The 21,468-nt window shown below is 39.7% G+C and overlaps 1 protein-coding gene across 2 annotated transcripts; it reads right to left on the minus strand.

Moving 5' to 3' along the window:
• Positions 1-4,268: 4,268 nt before the first annotated feature.
• LOC131840505 (tetratricopeptide repeat protein 39B-like) lies at positions 4,269-21,455 on the minus strand. 2 transcript variants are annotated; one of them, XM_059188550.1, is made up of 2 exons: positions 21,237-21,455; positions 4,269-6,922 (listed from the first exon to the last, which is right to left on the minus strand). In XM_059188550.1, exon 2 carries the CDS (start codon positions 6,751-6,753, stop codon positions 4,987-4,989), a length of 1,767 nt encoding a protein of 588 aa, XP_059044533.1. In that variant the 5' UTR covers positions 6,754-6,922; positions 21,237-21,455; the 3' UTR covers positions 4,269-4,986. The 2 variants fall into 2 exon arrangements, with proteins under 2 accessions (XP_059044533.1, XP_059044532.1); XM_059188549.1 differs by having other exon boundaries at positions 21,115-21,455.
• Between the last annotated feature and the right edge of the window lie 13 nt (positions 21,456-21,468).

Raw genomic sequence — 21,468 nt, forward strand, 5'->3', positions numbered from 1 at the left:
GGTGCTCAATTTGAACTGAATTTTCATTTCTTGGGCAGTTATATATCCCCTAATATGTGCCAGGCACTACTTTAAGAACTTCCAGATATTAACTCATTTTGAGTGAATAACTATACCAAAGAGATTGGGAAAAAATTGAGTAATGGAATAGCGTGATTAAATCAGTATATTAGAAAGGATGCAGAGAACTAAGAGGTGGAGAAAACAGGGAAGTACAGAGTATATATATATACAGCATGAAACTTTATGTAAAATGTAGCCTCTCTATCCAAACAAACCAGTGATATCAGGACAAAAAAATTCCAGAAACACTTTCCAAATGGAAATAGGATTTAGGGAGGCAGTATATCTAAATTCATTAGTTATCTGCTCTGCCCAGCGCTGCCCAGGCCTGCCTAAAGGGGAGATTTTTACAACCTCAGAGAAAGCTGATTTCCCTAGCAGTAAGGTGAAGCTAGAGTTGTTTTCCCCCAGATGAAAACGCTTTGAACAGACTTTGTGAACTCTAAAGCACTAAACCCATGTCAGGCATGAAGGTTTAGCAAACTACTTCTGTAATCATTGCTTTTCAGATATGCTCAGCCGATATCTTTATACTGGCTAAAAATCAGTGCCATTGTTTACATTGAGTTCATTAGTTCATTAGATTAGTCAATGACATAATCAGTCTAAGCGGTATGAATATACATGTTTCACATAGATTTTGTTTTGAAAAAAACTAAAGTGGGGTTAACTATTTTTATTTTTCCCTGGAATTTCCTTAGAAAAACAAAAGATGTTGACTACCGAGCTCCTAAAAATTGGTGCAGCAGCTCAGACAGGAGATATATATATATATATATATATATATATATATATATATATATATTCCAGACAGGACATAATGAAGTCCTAGCCTAAGCTGATGGCAGTGGAAATGAAAAAAGGAGGAGAAAAAAAAGAGTGAAATTGACAAATATCTCAAAGGAAAAATAAACAGGATTTAGTGATTGATTGGATTGGAGCAAGGGCATGTTGAGATCCTTTAACAGAGCTTCTCTCTGTTCTTTTCTTCATTCATAACCCCCTCTTCCTCTTTGTTTTTTCAGGATCTCAAGCCTCCAAGTAGTTATTATATTTACTAAATTAGATAAGAAATTTCTTCCTGGAATAAAAAAAATGCTTCAACAACACTTTATTTGTGTTTATGGCACAGGAAGGTCACAGTGAGGTCTCTCCTCTGTGCTCTTATAAACTAACTCTACATGTTAACTAAAATGGATGTGATTCAATCTGGGATTCATTTGTACAAAGAGAACATCTATAATCTGGATTACCAGAGAATGTGAGGATGACCAAAATTCCAAGCTAAGCGACCTGGTTGTATTCTCCGGACGCAGAACTGGAATGGGATTTTCTAGTAGTAAATGGAAGCTTTAATGTATGATACCATACTAGGTACATTCAGCACCCCAGGGGTGGCAGCAGAAGACATGGAAGAAGAAAGGTCAGTGAGCCAAAGATTGGGAGGTATTTCTCAGAGACCCTGGATCCGCAAGGCGGGGACTTTCCAGAGATAGATACATATTGTAGGAAACGGATGCTTCATCATGACCCACCCTGGCCCCGAATAGACATTCCTAAACCTATCTGCCTCCTATTCCGATTCCATGCTCACCATGCTGCCTGTACTCCTCCATGCTGGTTTTCTAGGTAGAGTGTTTATCAGGAGAGGTGATTCTTGACAGGGAAACTTGAGCACTTTCTAGTCAATAGAAAGGAATAGACCAGAAATCACAAACCATGGGTCATATCAGGACATGCAGACGGTTTTATATCTGCAAAGTTTAAATTTTTTTTAATATATATATATTTTTAATTTGAAAGCTTTTAGGTTTCCTCTCTCTTCTTCACAACTAGTTTCAACCACTTTTATTATTTTATGTTTGGCTGCTTTATATTGTTTACATCAGTTGCCTGATCCCACAGGAAATTGAGTTTGCAACTCTGAAATGGACCCTACTATAAATAAACAATTAGCAGGGTAAAGCGTACCTTAATCTCTTGTGAGTTTGCCTGGTAAGAATCAGCCCCGATGTGTCTAGTCAACCCTTGGGTCAGTGAAGGGTCGGAAAGCTGGGCTTTGGGTAGCAACTTCACCAAGGAAATGCCAGTTGCAAGATTTCCTCCTGGATCCCCATAGTCTTCTGCAGACAATTCCTTGGTCTCATTGTCACCTTGCTGCTTTTTCCACAGTGCCCTTCCTACACCGTTTTGTAGCATCTTGTTATTTAAGTATGTATTGAGGCAGTTACTGTAGGGTGAGTCATTTAACAGTCCTTTCCCACAACCTCCTAATGAGGCTGGAAAGCTACCACTCAATCTTCACCCTCCCTTACAAGTAGAAGTGGCCCCATGAATATTCCTGGCCAGTAAGATCTACAAGGAAATTCCTGGGAAGGCTGTCTCTTCCGAAACAAAAAGACAAAGGGTCCTAAGAAAGAGAAAGCCTTTTTTCTTCCTTAACCATTCCTCCTCTAGCCTGCCCAGCTAGGACATAAGGCCTGGAGATGAGGTAGTCTCTTTGCACTGAGTAAGGAGACCTGCACAAGAAGGCCAGCATGGCATGCAGAAAAATAAAAGAGCCATACCAGACCTGGGCTACCTGCCTTCAGATTTCTTGTGTTTGAGACAGACTCCTACCTATTTAAGCAACTGTTTTAAGCTTAAACTCCAGATAGTATCTGTTTTAAGCTCCAGATAGTAGGCATTCCACATACATTTACTTAACCAGGTAATAAAATTGCTCTTCATTGGAAGAAGCTGGGACAAAGCACAAAACTAATTTAGCCAGGAGTTACTTCTCTCATAAGTGACCAAGATCAACAAAGAACAGAAAAAGCAAATTAAACAGGTCAAATTTCAGATTGGCAAAGCAGTATGAGGAAGGCATCTTTGCTTTTTCTAAGAAAGTGATTTAAGTCCTCTGCACTGAGTAACAATGTATTCTTATTATTACTACTAGTAATAGTAGTAGTAGGAACAGCACATGTGTATTAACTCAAATATTAAGTAACACAAAAAAAACATGGAAGAGGAACTATTAACCCTGCTTTACAGCCAGGGACACTGAGGCCCAGAGGCCCAGGAGCACGTGACTAGCTAGTACCCAAGCAAGGATACTCATCCGGGCAACCAGACCAGAGCCGTCTTCACCATCGTACTAATTAAATAATGTGGAGGAAACCTTAAGCACAGTTGTTCACCTGAAAGTCTATTTTTAGTTAATGAGGACCGTGCGTTTCCAAGCAAGCACTTTTAAATCTGAAATACTAGCTCCTCATTGTGCTCCAGTTTTGATCACTTGGACACCCAAAGCTTTGAGAATAATGTTTCACTCATTTTAGCAAACCAGACTTCCCCAGCAAGGTCTGTTTCTGAGGGTGACTTCCCAAGGGAGGATGCCTTCAAGCCAGATTTAATGGCCCAGAAATTAAATGGTCTAGGTACGGATTTTACCCCCCCAAGGCAGGTAAAGCAATACCCCATGCCTCCAGCTGCTGTTTACTCTTAGATTAGCCCACTAACAATGGCAACTGGATAGACCCTCAGCGTTTAATTATGTTGTACCCTACCCTTTGGGAGGGTAACTAAGGGTGGGCCCAGTAAGTAACTCAAGTCTCCCTCCATAGGCCTAACCTGTTTTTTTCCTACCCAGTGAATCTATCCTCCCTGCTTCCTCCGATTGTCTTCAAACGGTTTGCCTATGTGTGTGTGTGTGTGTGAAGGGGGTGAGGCTTGTTCTTCTCTACCCTGTGGCAAACTATATATCCATAGTTGAGCTTCCTAGTAAAAAAGGTAAAATAAACTACAACAGGTAAAAGGCAAAATAGACATGGGGGGAAATATCTTCTCTGTTATAAAAAGCCAATAAAAATTGCTATGAAGGGGGCGCCTGGGTGGCTCAGTGGGTTAAGCCACTGCCTTCGGCTCAGGTCATGATCTCAGGGTCCTGGGATGGAGTCCCGCATTGGGCTCTCTGCTCAGCAGGGAGCCTGCTTCCCTCTCTCTCTCTCTCTGCCTGCCTCTCCATCTACTTGTGATTTCTCTCTGTCAAATAAATAAATAAAATCTTTAAAAGGCAAACTATTTTTAAAAAATTGCTATGAAGAGGGAAAAACATTCATAGACTGCTGTTCGGGGCACCATTGTTCTGAAATGTCAGTAAGACCTTAAATATTTTCTTTCTTTTAACAGTGAAAACATTTATAGGGCATTGAGATTCCTGGTGTAGCTACTTTTCCTATTTTATTTGCAAGTCGTATACATTATCAAGTGAGATGTTAAAACATATTTTTTGTTTTTGAAAATGTTATCTAACATAATTGAAAAATCCATAACGTATAAGAGAGAGTATATTTCATAATATACAGTTGACCCTTGAACAACATGGGTTTGAACTGAGAGGATTAACTTATACATGGATTTTTGTTTTGCTATGGTACAATACTATAAACATATTTTCTCTTGTGATTTTCTTGACCTTTTTTCTCTAGCTTCCTTTATTATAAGAACATAAGTATGTAATACATGCAACATACAAAAATATGTCAATCAACTGTTATTGATAAGGCTTCTGGTCAAGAGTAGACTATTAGTGGTTAAGTTTTGAGGGAGTAAGAAGTTATATGCAGATTTTTGACTGCGTGGGGGTCAGCACCCATAATCTCCGTGTTGTTCAAGGGTCAACTGTACATCATTTGCCTTTTCTTTTGCAAGAATGTGCATGACTCCAATTGCCAGTCTAAGACATTCCATTTTATAGGTAAGGAGAAGGAAAGAGGGAAAAGTAATGGCCAATTCCTTTCTTAGTTGTTACTGATCAGATACTTAGCAGCTGCCTCTTCTTGGATTTCTTCCACAAAGAGATGCTTTTTCTGTTAATTACCTTGCCGATTGCAGATACTTCACTTATAATAAACAAAAACACACTTTGTGTCAAAACCGTCACTTTTCTTTGGCTATTTGTTCAAGAGCTATGTGAGCCCTGAACTGTAATCGGGCTTCCATGGAATAGTCTTTGTAGTTTTTTATGTTGTCTAGGTTTTTTGTTGCACTGTCATAATCTCCTTTTAGATAGTGAAGAATCCCTAGTTCATAATAAGCATACGGCACTAAGTAGTGGTCATATTTTAACAATTTCTCCTTCTGAATGACACGATTAAAGTACTGTTCAGCTGTCGAATATCTGCCTAAGTGTTTCAGGCATAGACCTTTCAGTAAATTTAACAAACTGATGTCATCTGTGCCATACTCTTTATTTGGATTTTCTCGTAGAAGGTCTTGTCCTCTATTAATTATCGAGAGCCAGCTTGATATAAGGTCTAATTTTTTGCTCATGACATGGAAACCACTCCAGATGTAAATGAATTCCAGGATGGGCTGGACTGTGAACCAGCCCGTGGTAGTGCCATAGCGCTGACCCTTGTCAGAAGCAAACTTTTCTATTGGCACAGAAGTTCCCAAGATTTTGATTCTCAGGCTATCCACTTTTAAGAAGAGAGAGTTTACGTCCTCACTCCCTGATCTGACAGACTCCGAAGGAAGCAGAGCATGTAGCATAGCTTTACTGTACATGTATATTGCCTTGGACCACTTGCTGTTATGATACAGTAGATCAGCATAGCGGTAAGCCTGCTTCCAATTCCGCAGAAAAATGTGGCACCACATGAGTTCCCAGTAACACAGGTGATGAACCTGCTTCCATTCGTTTTGAATCAAAATGCACTCCTCTAATACTAACTGTGCGTTTCCAAAGTTTCCTTTCAGCATACTAAAACGCGCATGAAAAAATTTAAGTATGACACAGTTTGGAAATTTCTGGAGGTAGATTAGGAAGAGGTCCTCCACAGCAGAATTCTGACCCTTTTCAACACCAACAGCTGTATAGATGTAACTGTAGTAAAAGAGGAGAGTCAAAACACTTAAGATATTATTGATATGGGATCCGGATGCACTCTCATGAAGCAAAGTCAGGCCTACCTCCTTATCACCAGAATATCCAGCAATATTGAGCAGTTTAAGGGTCTTTGGTGGCACAAGCGATAAGATCAGGTTGAATGCTCCAAATCCGAATTTTACTCCTCCAACCAGGTGTTGGTATGTTTTGTTGTGGTTGTAAGGTATCTGTGTTAATACTTGTTGACAGTCTTTGTATATTTGATAACTTAACCCAATGTTGATTGCACTTTTAAGAAGACCAAACATACTGTCATCCTGTATAAACGTGATGGTGGCTCTCAGAATCAAACACTCAGCATAGCAGACTTCCGCATGCAATTCCTCCTCTTTGATAGCCTTTATTCCCTGTTTACTCACGAGATGAGAAAAACTTGTCATCCTAGATTTTCTTCGGAAACTGTTACAGGTTTTCAAAGCCTCCTTTGTGGCAGTCATTCCAGTCTGTAGATCCAGGGGATCAACAGTCAAGATGGCCTTGACAACCATAAGGATGTTATAAATCAGGGCATGGTAGATGCTGTTTTTCGACCACGGATGAATGAGATCTATGGCCTCTGAGAATCTGTTATTCAGAAATAAATACAATCCAGTTGTGCATTCTTCCAGGGAAGAGGTTAGAGTCATTGTTGTTGCCACCGGGATAACTTCATAGGCGTCTTCAAACTTGTCCTCCTCACTTTCTACCTTACTTAGAGTGAATGATGTAAAGTTACTCCCCTTATCATTTTCTCTTTTACTGAGAGTAAATGACATATTTGCTTCCCTGCTTTAGAGATGGGCAGTATCTGAAGGGGAGTGATGCAGCCACAGTGAGGGTCACTCCTGCTCTCCGGACGGGGTTCCCTTCTACAGCCTGAGGCGTCGCTGTAACAATGGAGGCAGACAGACTAACAGTGTGGGTGCAGCATTACGATATCCTCATCTATACCAGACAAAGGGGGAGGGCGAGAAAGATCATTTTATTTACCTAAGAGGTATTTCTGAGAAGTTCAAATCATCTGTAATACATAGGAAACATGTGAAGTAAGTCCTTTATAAACAAAAAAGTCTTGTGTCAATCATATATGTTTTCAGAAGTGTTGATGGGGGGAGGGTGCCTGGGTAGCTCAGTGGGTTAAGCGTCTGCCTTCAGCTCAGGTCATGATCCCAGCGTCCTGGGATCGAGCCCCGGATTAAGTCCCACATCGGTCTCTCTGCTCAAGGGGAGCCTGCTTCCCCCTCTCTCCCTGTCTGACTCTCTGTCTACTTATGATCTGTCAGATAAATAAATAAAATCTTTAAAAAAAAAGAAATGTTGATGGGGAAGGCTTATTCTGTCTTAAAAGTTTTATTGAGATAAAATTGACAAATTATAAGATATTTAAAATCTATAATGATGGTTTGGGGGGGATGAGAACATTTTTCTACTCTCAGCAGATTTCAGTTATATAATATGGTATAATCAACTATAGTCACCATGTTATATAGTAGATCCTCAGACCTTATTCATCTTATAACTGAAAATGTGTATTCTTTTACCAACCTCTCCCAACCCCCTCCCTGACAAGTGTCCTTGTTCTTAATATTCCCATAAGGGGACTTTTCTGCTGAGAGCTGATAAAAGAACCTGGAAGAATGTTGCTCTGTGCCTTCTGAATTCCTCCTTTTGGAGTTGGCTGTTCAAAGTTTGAAACCAAAGACCAGGTCGAGTTTTCTACTCTCTACCTGTGCCTGGGACCAGGTGGGTAAATGTTTAATTAGGGGATAAAGCATCAGCGCGCCCCCTTGGCAGCACATCACACGTGAAATCACAGTAACTATCAACTTAATAAAAAAGGTCATGTTTTGGTGTCCTTCTGCCTCTTGCATCTATAGCCTGTGGGTTCTGAACTCAGGCAGGAAAAGACATGTTATTTATTGACCCCTAAGGCCATCTCCTTCTCTTCCAACTCTTTATTCCCTCTTTAGATGATTGGTACCATCATCCACACTAGATCTCTCTTTTTTTCCCTCCTCCCATATCCATCAGTAACCAAACCCTGTCAGATCTACTTTGCTGAAGGCAGTACCTCTCTGTTGTCCTCCAAATCACCCTGGATATTCTTAACAAGGTTATAATATGGTAAAATGGTATAATATGATAAAATGCACAGACTGTGAAGTTAGACTGCCTAGGTTTGAACCTGATTCTCCACTTGCTTGATTTTACTGTGTCTCTGTTTCTCAACTGCAAATAGGGACTAATAGTACTTCTACCGAAGAGTGGTTGGGAGAATTAGGTAAATTAATATATGTAAAGCGGTCAGGATAGTACCTGGCATCCATAGTAAATACTCAATACATTATTCTATACACATCCCCCATAGCCTGACATAGAGCAGGTGCACACTGAATTGTTTTAAATGAGGTTTGGGATGCAGGCTGCTGTGTGCAGGAGTCCCACAGCTTTTGGTGATGGCAGTGGAGTCATTCTGTCATTCTCTTGCTTAAAATGTTCTGTATAAAATGTCTTCTTTACCTCTCTCTGCTTATCTACTTTTAAAAAGTTCAATCTAACAAGGTGCCTGGCTGGTTCCATTGATAAGGCATGCCACTCTTGATCTCAGAGTTGTAAGTTCAAGCCCCACGTTGGGTGTAGAGGTTACTTAAAAATATAATCTTAAAAAAAAAAAAAAAGGATCAGTCTAGTGAGAAGGGATTAGGGAACACTAATATTGAGCTGGGAAGATCAGTCAAGCAGGGGAGTAAAAGAGAGAGGGAGAGTTGAAGGTTCAGAAAGGAATATTCAATGAAGAAGAGGCAGAGAGAAGCACAGAGGCAGGGAGGAAAATCCTTGGATAAGAAGAAAAGTCTCTTGCACTGACAGAGAAGAGCCTCCTTTTCTGTCCTTCATTTACTACAAATTGAATTGAGCTCCTTCAAGATACTGAGCACTGTTCTCGGTGCTGGGGATATAGCAGTGAACAAAACAAAGTCCTGAATCCCATGGAACTGATTTTCTTAGGCGAAGGGCATTCTGGCAGGGAGAGGGATGCTTTGATGGGGAGGAAGACAATAAATAAATGAATAACATGTCAGCAGTTGATATATCACTATGAAGAGGAGAAGACAGCTTAAGACAGAGTTGGGAATTTTAAGAGTGATGGGGTGTGTGGTACTTGGTATTTTATGTAGGGTAGTCAGGGCAAGCCTCCCCAGGAAGGTGACATTTGAGCAGAGATGTAGAAGATGTGAGAATCTCTTGATCTCTTCTTTCAGTCTAAGATAGGCGAACATCTGTGTGTTCCCATGATGCCTTGTACTTATCTCTATCCCAGCACTTGCCACACACACACACACACACACACACACACACACATATATATATAAAATATCTTTTTTCAGCATCTTTTATAGCTATCTTCATCACCAAGTACAATGACTGACACTTAGTCATTAAATTACCATTTATTGAATGACTAATAACAGTTTCCAATTTATATATACTAAGATAAATTCAAGATGAAGTAATCATTTGACTGTTAAAACTATGAGATTCAGAAAAATGTACCAGTGAATACTACAAAGAGTTGATGTCCTTAATATAGTAAGATATCCTAAAAATCGCTAAGCTAGAAAAAACACCCCAACAGAAAAATCAACAAAGGACATAGACAAACTGCCAGTAAGCACAATGTTGAATCTCACTGTAAATTAAAAAATGCAAATTAAAAAAAATAACATACCCATCTTAAAAGTGAAATTTGGCAGATTAAAAAAAATTGATCCAGTGTTAACGAAGGTGCAGAAAACCAAGTACCTTTGTGGACTGGTTGATGGGTATATAAGTGGCTGCAACCATTTTGGAGAGCTATTTGGCAACAAGTTTTAAAAGTTTTTATATTTTTAATTATTTATTTATTAAAGATTTTATTTATTTGACAGAGAGAGATCACAAGTAGGCAGAGAGGCAGGCAGAGGGAGAGAAGGAAGCAGGCTCCCTACTGAGCAGAGAGCCCAATGCAGGGCTCGATCTCAGGACCCCGAGATCATGACCTGAGCCTTAGGCAGAGGCTTAACCCACTGAGCCACCCAGGTGCCCCAGCTTTTACATTTTTAAAAATATATTTATTTATTTTAGGAGGGTCAGGGGGGAAGGGTAGAAGGAGAGGGTGAGAATCCCAAAGCTGACTCCCCACTGAGCATGAAGTCTTACAGGGGCTTGCCCATGGGGCTTGTCATGGGGCTTGGTCCCCCAACTCTGAAATCAAGAATCAGTCGCTTAACTGACTGAGCCACCTTGGTACCTGAGCTTCGACATTTTTTTTTTACACTCTTTGACCCAGTAATTGCACTTATGGAATTAGTCTAAGGACACAATCAGGGATATACATAAATATCTATAGAATGTATATACACTTCAGCATTATAATACAAAAAATGAAAAGCATGTAAATTTCTTACAGTAGTGGATACTAATGAAACGGAATACTATTGCAAACATTATAATGTTGTAGAATATTTAAGGACTTGGGAAATTGTTTTCGGTGTAATACACTGTATTAGTCCGTGTTCTCCAGAGAATCATAACCAATGCCAGATACATACAAAATAATATATAAAATAAGGAATCGGCTCATGTAATTCTGGAGGCTGAGAAGTCTCCAGATCTGTAATTGACTAGTTGAAAGACCCGAGAGCCAATGGTATAGATTCTGTCTGAAAGGCAACAGGCTCAAAACTTGCAGAGCCAAAAAAAAAAAAAAAAAAAAAAAAAAAAAAAAAAAAAAACTTGCAGAGCCAATATTTCAGTTATAGCCCTAAGGCAGGTAAGCGACTGATGTCCAGGCTTAAGCAGTCACAGAGGAGGAATTGACTCTGGCTCAGCCTTTTGTTCTGTTCTATTCAGGTCTTCAATTGATTGGACGTGGCCCACCCATAACAGGGGAGGCAATCTGCTTTACTCAGCCTACTGATTCAAATGCTAATCTCATCCAAACACCCTTGCAGACACACCCAGAATAATATTTGGCCAAATGTCTGGTCCTGTGGAGCAATCATGTTGAGTCATAAAATTAACCATCACATATACTAAGTAAAAAACAGAAGATTTTGGGACGCCTGGGTGGCTCAGTGGGTTAAGCCGCTGCCTTCGGCTCAGGTCTGATCTCAGGGTCCTGGGATCGAGCCCCGCATCGGGCTCTCTGCTCAGCAGGGAGCCTGCTTCCCTCTCTCTCTCTCTCTGCCTGCCTCTCCATCTACTTGTGATTTCTCTCTGTTAAATAAATAAATAAAAATCTTTAAAAAAAACAAAACAAAAAAAAAAAAAACAGAAGATTTTTATGAAACTATGTGATACAATTTTTTCCAAAGTGATATATGCATAGATAAAAATTAGAACTATATATTTCAGATTATCAATAATGGTTATATCTGAGTGGTGGGATTAAGAATAACATTTATATCTTTATTTAACAACATTCAGTAGCTATTAAGCACCTACTGTATGATACCAACTATGCTAGGAACTAGGTATACCATAGTTAATGAGATGGATTTGGACCCTGCCCTCACAAAATTCACAGCCTGGTATTTGTGCTATTATATAATTTCAAAAATCAACCTGATACTTGTAATCATGAAAAAAAGCCTATAATTTTTCAGGCTTATATCATATACTTCTCACAACTGGATGAAGTGGGTATTATTGTCATTTCTCTTACATATGGGGAAACTGAATCCCAGTGAAGTTAAGTGACTTGCCCAAAATTATAGTTGGTGTGTGTAGAGAGAATAGGATTCAAACCCAGGTGGTTGGACTGCAGAGCTCACAGTCCTAGTCAACAGTACAGTATGAGCTAACTTGTTTAATTTTATTTAATTTTAAAAAAAATTATTTAATCTCTGCACCCCATGTGGGGCTTGAACTCACAACCCAAAGATGAGGAGTCACATGCTTTTCTGACTGAACCAGTCAGGCACCCCAAACTTCTTCTTTTTAAGATTTTATTTATTTGAGAAAGAGAGATCATGAGCAGTGGGGAAGGGTAGAGGGAGAAGCAGACTCTCTGCTGAACAAGGAGCCCTGTGCAGGACTCAATCCCAGGACCTTGGCATCATGACCTGAACCAAAGGCAAATGCTTATCTGACTGAGCCACCCGGGCTGCCCCCAAAAAGTTAAGCATCTGCCTTTGGCTCTCGTAGGGCTCCCTGTTCAGTGAGAAGCCTGCTTCTTGCTCTGCCTCTCCCCCTGCTTATGTTCTCTCTCTATCTGTCAAATTAGTAAATAAAATCTTTTTTTTTTTATAGATTTTAAAAAAATATTTTATTTATTTATTTGTCAGAGAGAGAGAGAGAGAGCGAGCACAGGCAGAGTGGCAGGCAGAGTTAGAGGGAGAGGCAGGCTCCCTGTGGAGCAAGGAACCCGATGTGGGACTCCATCCCAGGATGCTGGGATCATGACCTGAGCCGAAGGCAGCTGCTTAACCAACTGAGCCACCCAGGCGTCCCGTAAATAAAATCTTAAAAAATAAATAAGTCACTTGGCAATTATGTCTTGAACATCTACTTTGTACCTGGCACTGTTCTAAGATGCTTGGCCTACAGCAGTGAACAAGACATATTTTACTGGGAAAGTTAAACCATGTAGGCTTATTGTTTTGTTTGTTTCTTTTTTTTTTCATTTTGCTTTTCTATATTTTCCATTTTCTGTAGCAAAAGTAAATAATTTTTTATAATTTAAGAAAGTTTTTACATTCTCAATTTAATATTACATGGATAATTAATAATCTTTTTTAAAGGATTTTATTTATTTGAGAGAGAGAGCACACAGAGGGAAAGGGAGGAGACTCCCCACTGAGCAGAGAGGCCAAGACAAGGCCCAATCCCAGGACCCTGAGATCATGACCTGAGCCAAATGAAGGCAGATGCTTAACTGTCTAAGCCAACCAGGCACCCCTGGATAATGAATAATCTTATCCATATAACCCAATGGAATAATTGAGCTAAGTACAGAAGAGCATAAAACACTGCTATCCAAAATAACTCAAAATTTTGAATTGGATTATGATTATTAGCTTTGAATCGTTTTTCAAAGTATGCTTGAACATATATTACATCAATGAATACAAATGAGGCAGCAAATGTCTAAAACACTTAAGTGATTTTTCTAAAACCAAGTAGTAAATTGCAGAGACTGGATTCAATTTCAAGTCTTCTAAGTCCCAGGTCATTGCTCTTTTCATTAACTCAGACTATATTCATCAAAGAGGTAGCTGGATGGCCTTGGGCAAATAATTTAATTTCTATGATTCTAGGAAGTAATACAGTTAAGCTAAGTTTTTAAGTATGAGTAGGACTATCATAGGTAGAACTAGACTGGCCACAGAAACAATGAAGGAATATTAATATTATAAGGATAATGGCGTAAGGGAAGGGGCAGAGGTTTGTTCAGAAGTGAGCAGTTTGCTTTTATTTACAAAGTGAAAAAAAAAGAGTTAACATATGTAAAACACAAAGTATAATGTCTGGCACATAGTAAATACTCAGTGAATACCAACATTTAGTAAGATCATTGGGAGCTAGAGCCCTCTTTTGATATGAGAGAAAAATGAGGCCCAGAAAGTTTGTAACACATCTAAGATAATATGATTAGTTGATAATAAAGATGAGAATAAGAACAACAAAAAAGATGAGAACATATGTTGCCTGTCTTCCCAACTCAATACTTTTTCCAATTCATATTCATGCTGGAATATAGCTATAAACACAGGCTGAGACAGTGATCATGGACTGTGGGGAATCATACTCCACACCAATGAGGTGCAAATTGCTGGGGACCGTTTTGCCAAAGAAAGATCAGTCACATACTATATCAAAATTATATAGTAATTGGGATGCCTGACTGGCCCTTTGGTAGAGCATGTGATTCTTAATCTCAGGGTCATTGAGTTCAAGTTTCATGCTGGGCATGGAGCCTTGTTGAAATAAAAAAAAATTTTTAAATTTTATGCTAATTATAAATGTTCTATCTGAATTTGTAAAAAGTTAAAGGATATTTTGGAAGAATTAAATTTTATATATTCTAAAGTGTGCGTGGGGGGTATATAGGCTATAAAAGTGCTTTGTAAAAGAAGGAAACAACATAGTGCAAAGTTGACCCTCAAATATATGGTATTATTTCACATTCCCATTACTGTGTATAAGTGCCAATTTTACTGTACTCCTGAAAAAAATAGCATGTTGTCTTAATTTGCATTTTTAGTAAGGACAGACATTTTTTTCTTTGTGGTTCTTCTTGTCTGTTTCTGTGGGGGGGGGGGTTCTATTCTATTTTTTTACTGGGTGGAGTCATTCTTCTTTTTTTTAAAAGCAAGCTCTGTGCCCACGGTGGGGCTTGAAGTCAAGACCCTGAGATCAAGAGTTACATCCTCTACCGACTGAGCCAGCCCGGAACCCTGTCATATTTTGTTCTTAACTAGAGATTCCAGACTTGGATTTTGGCAACTAAGGTAGATCTGAAAAACTTTTTTCTTTCTTTCTTTCTCTTTCTTCTTTCCTTCTTTCCTTACTGCCTTCCTTCCTTCCTTTTTTTCTTTCTTTCTTCCTCTGAAGAGTTCATTTATTCATTTGACAGAAAGCATGAGCAGGCAGAGAAAGAGAAGCAGGCTTCCTGCTGAGCCGGGAGCCAGACGTGGGGCTCTATCTCAGGGTCCTGGGATCACGACCTGAGTCAAAGGCAGACAATGAACCAACTGAGCCACCCAGGCGCCCCCACAAACTTTTCTCCACCAAGAAACCATGAAGAGGAGTGCCAGGCTGGCTCAGTCAGAGGAGCATGCTGACTTTTGATCTCAGGGTTGTGAGCTTGAGCCCCAAGTTGGCTGTAGAGATTACTAAAAATAAACAAACTTAAAGGAAGAAAAAGAAACATAAGATTAAAAAAAAAAACAACAACAACAACCTCTTAGCATCCTTTCATTAAAAAAGGGGGGGGGGGCGCCTGGGTATCTTATATGGTTAAGCCTCTGTCTGTGGCTCAGGTCATGATCTCCAGGTCCTAGGATTGAGCCCCATACTGGGCTCCCAGCTGGGCAGAGTCTGCTTCTTCCTGTCTCTCCACCTTTCCCCCTGCTTGTGCCCTCTGTCACTCTCTCTCTCTCTCTCAAATGAATAAATAAATTTTAAAAGGGGAAGAAGAACACTTAAAAAAACAAGACATATTCACAGAATAAAAGATGGTTCTTCCCAAGAGTGATTGGCAATCATTCCTAGTTTTCTGAAATTGGAGATATTTTTATCAAAGTTCTGATAGTCCTCATGGCAAGATTTGAGAACCACTGTACTCACTGTGTTATAATTCTAGGTCTTAGTCTCATTTGAAAAACGAGGTGGTTAGACTAATGATTCAATAAAATTGTTCGTTTCCCGGGGCACCTGGGTGGCTCAGTGGGTTAAGCCTCTACCTTCGGCTCAGGTCATGATCCCAAGGTCCTGTGGTCGAGCCCCCCATTGGGCTCTCTGCTCAGTGGGGAGCCTGCTTCCTCCCCTCTCTCTCTGCCTGCCTGTCTACTTGTGATCTCTGTCTGTCAAATAAATAAAATCTTAAAAAAAAAAAATTCCTCGTTTCCCTATGTGTTTCAAACCACTCCTCTTTTTAAAAAAAGATTTTGTGTGTGAGAGAGAGAATACGAGCTGGGCAGGGGGGAGAGGGAGAAGCAGACTCCCCATTGAGCAGGGAGCCTGACCTGGGGCTTGATCCCAGGACCCTGAGATCAGGGCCCCACCCAAAGGCAGATGCTCAACTGACTGTGCCATGTAGGTACCCCTCAAACTGGTTCTTAGTTATCTCTTTGGGTCATGGTGTATGTATCCATTTGTCATTGACTTGGGAATAACTTTTCTATTTTCTTTAAAAACAAAAAAAGAAAAAAAAAGGTAGGGGAGCCTGGGTGGCTCGGGGGTTAAGGCCTCTCCCTTCAGCTCAGGTCATGGTTCCGGGGCCCTGGGATCCAGCCCCACATCGGGCTCTCTGCTCAGCAGGGAGCCTGCATCCCCCTCCCCCCGGCTGCCCCTGCTGCCTATCTGCCTACTTGTGATCTCTGTCTGTCAAGTAAATAAATGAAAAAAAAAAAAAGTATGCTTACTCTTATAGAAATTAGCTTCAAGGGGGTACCTGGATGGCTCAGTTGGTTAGGTGTCTGACCCAGTTTCCAGTCAGGTCATGATCTCAGGGTCATGTGATTGAGCCCTGAGTTGGGCTCCAAGTTGGGCATGGAGCCTGCTTAAGATTCTCTCCCTCTTTCTCTCTCAAAAAAAAAAAAATAGCTTCAAAGACTTTCTAATAAAAAGCAACAACTTCCCCATTGTTCGTGAACATGTGTCTCTACGTTCCATAGACAAATGCCTTTGTATAGAACTTTTAGGATTTGATTTTAGGATTCCTGTATATTTACTTTTCATAAAGAAAACTTTTTCTGCCTTGTTGCTTTTTATAAGTATCAGATTGTTTTTGTCTGTGTGGATAGGGTCAAAGAAGAAGAGTGACAATTTCACTTTGAAGTCAATGAGTGAAGAGACAAAGATGTCTGAGGAGTGGCCATTTAAGGCTGGTCACTGTGTTTCAGGGTCTAGACCCCAGCTTTGCAGAAACAAAACTTCATTTTTGTCAATGTACCCAGGTCATGTCAAATTTTTAGCAACTGATAAAGGTTAGTCAAACCACGCCTACTCCTGCTCCTCTTCATTCTCCTAACAGCTAACATTTATTGAGTACTCAGAATGTGCTAGACACTGGGCAATTTTAATTGCTTGATTTACCTCACCTAATCCTAACAACAATTCCATTTTGCAGATGAGGAAACTGCAGTACCAGGAGATTAACAACTTGGTCAAGGGTAGGCAGCTATTAAATCGTGGAGCCAAGCTTCAAACCCAAATGCCACACTCCATGAGCTTATGCTCTTAATCATTACACTACACCCATCTACCTTAATCATTATACTATACTATGTTATACTATACTATATTATACCTACCTAAAAGTTTATTACCCCTGGGTTTTTTTTTTCTATAAAGATTTTATTTATTTATTTGACAGACACATAAGTAGGCAGAGAGGCAGAGAGAGGGAGAGAAGGAATCAGGCTCCCAGGGAGCCTGATGCGGGGCTCGATCCCAGAACCCTGGGATCATGACCTGAGCCAAAAGCAGAGGCTTTAACCCACTGAGCCACCCAGGCACCCCTATTACACCTGTTTTAAGGAAAGAATTCATGAGCAAAAATCATTCTTATTAACTTACAGTACATGATATTCATTTCCAGGGATTAAAAGATCAGCATCAAAACATCAAATAAGAGAAGTCAATGGTCTTGAGCAGTAATATTTTTTTTTTTTAAAGATTTTATTTATTTATTTGACAGAGAGAAATCACAAGTAGACGGAGAGGCAGGCAGAGAGAGGAAGGGAAGCAGGCTCCCTGCTGAGCAGAGAGCCCAATGTGGGACTCGATCCCAGGACCCCGAGATCATGACCTGAGCCGAAGGCAGCGGCTTAACCCACTGAGCCACCCAGGCGCCCTTGAGCAGTAATATTTAAGTATAGCTGAGGGATAGCTAATAACATAGGTTCTCTCTTCAGATAGTGCTGAAGGAACAGCTAAACTCCATCCAAGCCAGTCTAGCTCTCTCTAGTTAAGACAACAACAAGCTGACTAAGTCCCTTTCCTTAATACTCTTTCTTTAGATAAGGAACAACATAATTGAACAGGGTTTGATGGTTCTACAGTTTCATAATTTTTAATACAATCAGGCATTCTCCAGAAAGCCTCATTCTGCCGAGACTGTTTTATACACTTCAGCCACCTATTTAGGAAATATTGGTATCAGTGGATCACTCTTGCTTCACATTTTCGTTCTTCCTGGTTTCACTCTTTGAGGTTGGTTAAGGCACTGGCATTCTTAACTGTTGCTCCCCCACCCCCATCTCCATACTTCAGTACTGATCACAGTCCAGTACTTGGCTAACGAAAAGTTAATTTCTTTATACAGTAAGAAAGAATTATAAACATGATTCTCAGAATTGTAAGAGCATTGTAGAGGGAATTGAAGATTATGAAAGGTTGAAAAAAGAAAATTGTAGTTGAATATAGCTGTTGGGACTGACCGATAAGACATATATATATATACAGCACATAATAAGTACCTATTAAAAGACTAGTGTTTAGATGTACAGACTATTTCTTTACATTAAAAATAGATACATGTGCAAAAGGTTCTAAATTTTTTTTGTTTTAAGGTATTCACATACAAGCTTAAAATAGTGACAGTGATTTATAAATTTTTATTAAAGATTTTATTTATTTATTTGACAGACAGAGACCATAAGCAGGCAGACAGGCAGAGAGAGGGAGAGGAGGAAGCAGGCTCCCCGCAGAGCAGAGAGCTCGACGCGGGACTCGATCCCAGGACCCTGAGATCATGACCCGAGCCGAAGGCAGCGGCCCAACCCACTGAGCCACCCAGGCGCCCCAGTGACAGTGATTTAAAAAGTGAAACTAAAATGGAGAAGAAAATAAGAGTGAACTTTTTCTTTAATGCTTCTCTAGAAAAACTAAATCTAGGAAATGCAGATAAATTTTGAAAGCTGCTGTAAAAGGATTAAGAATTAACTCACCCTCTCCTAAACTAATAATATAATAAATATTTAACAACAGTAAGAATTACTTAGTATTTCATATTAGAAAAATCTTAGAATATTTGTTGAATTAAACAGCATTTATATTCTATTTGAATTTGGGAACATGATCTTAATTTAACTCACAATGCTATGGGTAGAAGTTTATGTGGCTGAAACTGATTTCAAAAGAATCAGTGGGAATTAAAGTACTCTCTACAATAATATCTTCCTGATTTGGATTCACATTTAGTGAAAAGAACTGGTTATGTTTTCTTAGAGAAAGAGTGCTCAGTAGAATAGTGTATGAAAATACTATGCAGAACTACTGTTTTTTCAAGGTACGTAGAATAGCAAATCCCTACCTAGAATCAGTCCTCTTCTAATAGAGATAAATAACCTATAATTAGAGCTACCAAAGCACCTGTTTCTAGAGAGAAAGGCAAGCCTGTCAAGGTTTACCCGTTTTCTTTTAATGTGCTTGAAAGCAGTTTGTTACAAGTTGGAAAACTGCTTCTTTTCATATTTTTTACAGTATTACATCTTCAAAATTCTCTTTAGTGGGGCACCTGGGTGGCTCTGAGGGTTAAGCCTCTGCCTTCAGCTCAGGTCATGATCTCAGGGTCCTGGAATGGAGCCCCGCATTGGGCTCTCTGCTCAGCAGGGAACCTGCTCCCCCCTCCCTGCCTACTTGTGATCTCTGTCAAATAAATAAATAAAAAAAATCTTAGGAAAAAAGTTCTCTTTAGTACAATAGACTTTGTATTCAGAAACTAAAAACATTTATTGTAGCCTAATAGTACTATCTTTCATTCATATTGTAGCCTAAGTACTATCTTTGAATAAGTTACCTATGCTTTCTTGCTTTCTTTGTGCAACAGCACTTTTCATAAGTTCCTTTTTTTTTTTTTTTTTTTTTTTTCCTTTGAGAGGGAGGTGGGAGGGATAGAGGGAGAGAGAGAATCTTAAGCAGGCTTCTCACCCAGCGTGGAGCCTGAGGTGGGGTTGATTTCACAACTCTTGAGATCATGACCTGAGGTGAAATCAAGAGTTAGTTGCTTAACAGACTGAGCCACCCAGGCGTCTCCATAATTTCTTAATAGAAGAAAGTCAAATTAGTGAGCCTTTACAGAATTGATACTCTATCTTCCAGGAAGTATATAAAAAGATCTTTATCATTTAATCCTTTGAGAAGAACCCAGTTAAGTGGTAAACAAAAATCAATAAAACTAAAGGAGAACTGGGGTGCCTGGGTGGCTCAGCCAGTTAAGTGTCTGTATTCAGCTCCAGCCATGATCCTAGAGTCCTGGGATCAAGTCCCGCATCTGGCTCAGCTCTCCCTCTGCCTGTGGCTCCCCCTGCTTGTGCTGACAAATATATAAATAAAATCTTTAAAAAAAAGAAAAAATGAGAATATAACATATTCTATATAACTTCAATTTTCTGACAGAAATTTTTTTGCAATGTATATATTCTTTCCATAATTTGATAAATCTGAAAAAAAGTGTATGAATTTGTAGAATGGTCAAGAGAGGATCCATACTTCATTCAACTACTAAATTTCCTTTCTCTTGTACTCTGTATCATATATGTATATACATCATGTGAAGTTACAGATGAGAAACATAGATATACAAATATCTAAGGATTTCATCTTTCATGTGCAGCAATTCCAGCTCATATATTCCAAGTATTTATGGTGTAATGTCTTTTTTGTGTGTGACTGGTGAAAAAGAAGTTAAATCTGTATTTGTAGACTTGGTATTTGGCAAATACATTGTAAAATCAAAACTGAAAAGTATAGCATAGGAAATACAGTCAATAATATTGCAGTAATGTTGCATGGGTGACAGATGGTGACTACACTTACCGCAAACATCAAGTAAAGAATTATTGAAACACTACGCTGTACTAGTGAAACTAATCTAACATTGTCAACTAAGCTTAATAAAAATTAAAAAAATCAAAACTGAATTTTAATTGATTTTATCCGAAGATTTATCTAAAGATTTATCTAAAGATATCTAAAGTTTACATTTATTTTATAGAGAGAGTGGCTGAGCAGCAAGGCTGTTACTCAAAGACAGCTTCAAGTCCCACTCCTCAGGATATCAGTATTACTGGATGAGATGTGTTACCACAGTACAAAGCAGAAAGCAACTAGAAAGGAAGCACAAGTTTAACTCTGTGCTTCAAATGCAAATAATTTCGTAATTGCCACTAGCTAGAATGCTTTAAGGATTTAGGGTTTTTGCACAGTTACATTATAACCGGCAAACGAAAAAATTCTATTTCTTTATCCCCCAGACTCCTAAGAATTCATATAGTGTTGGTGAAAATTGGTTCTGAAGGAGCTGGAGGGTCGGTGCAGTGTCTGGGGCGGGGAGAGGGGGTCACTCCTTTTGAGGCCCAGGGTGCAGTGACCATTAGTCAGAATGGCGGGGTTCATGGAGTTCTCACTCTGGCCAAACTCCCGATTACCTCCGATGAGCCCCAAAGATGACTGGGTAGCCGTCCAGGCCAGGTTCCCCAGCAGAAAGGCGGCGGTAGCTGCAACATCAGCGGTTAAATTTTACAGCCTTTCATAAGGCCGGTCTAAGTACCTGTAGTAAGATTACTAGAGCGGAGGGTCCCTAGACTGGGGGGAATGAGAGGGAGGGAGGGAAAAGGGAAGGAAAATGGGGAAGGTAAGGAAAAAGGGGAGGGGAAGGGGCGGGACGCCGCGGTGATGTCCACAGGTTTACAGGCGCGGTCTGACGTTCCCATGGAAACGTATCCCTCCGCCCGTTCCCAGCGTCTTAGCCTCCTTAGTTCCCTCCGCGCCGCTTCTCCACT

This window comes from Mustela lutreola, chromosome 9 (genome assembly GCF_030435805.1).
Source record: "Mustela lutreola isolate mMusLut2 chromosome 9, mMusLut2.pri, whole genome shotgun sequence".
Classification (NCBI taxonomy): domain Eukaryota; kingdom Metazoa; phylum Chordata; class Mammalia; order Carnivora; family Mustelidae; genus Mustela; species Mustela lutreola.

Excerpts from the sequence above, each read along its gene's own strand:
- LOC131840505 (XM_059188550.1), bottom strand. The coding sequence starts at position 6,753 with ATGTCATTTACTCTCAGTAAAAGAGAAAATGATAAGGGGAGTAACTTT.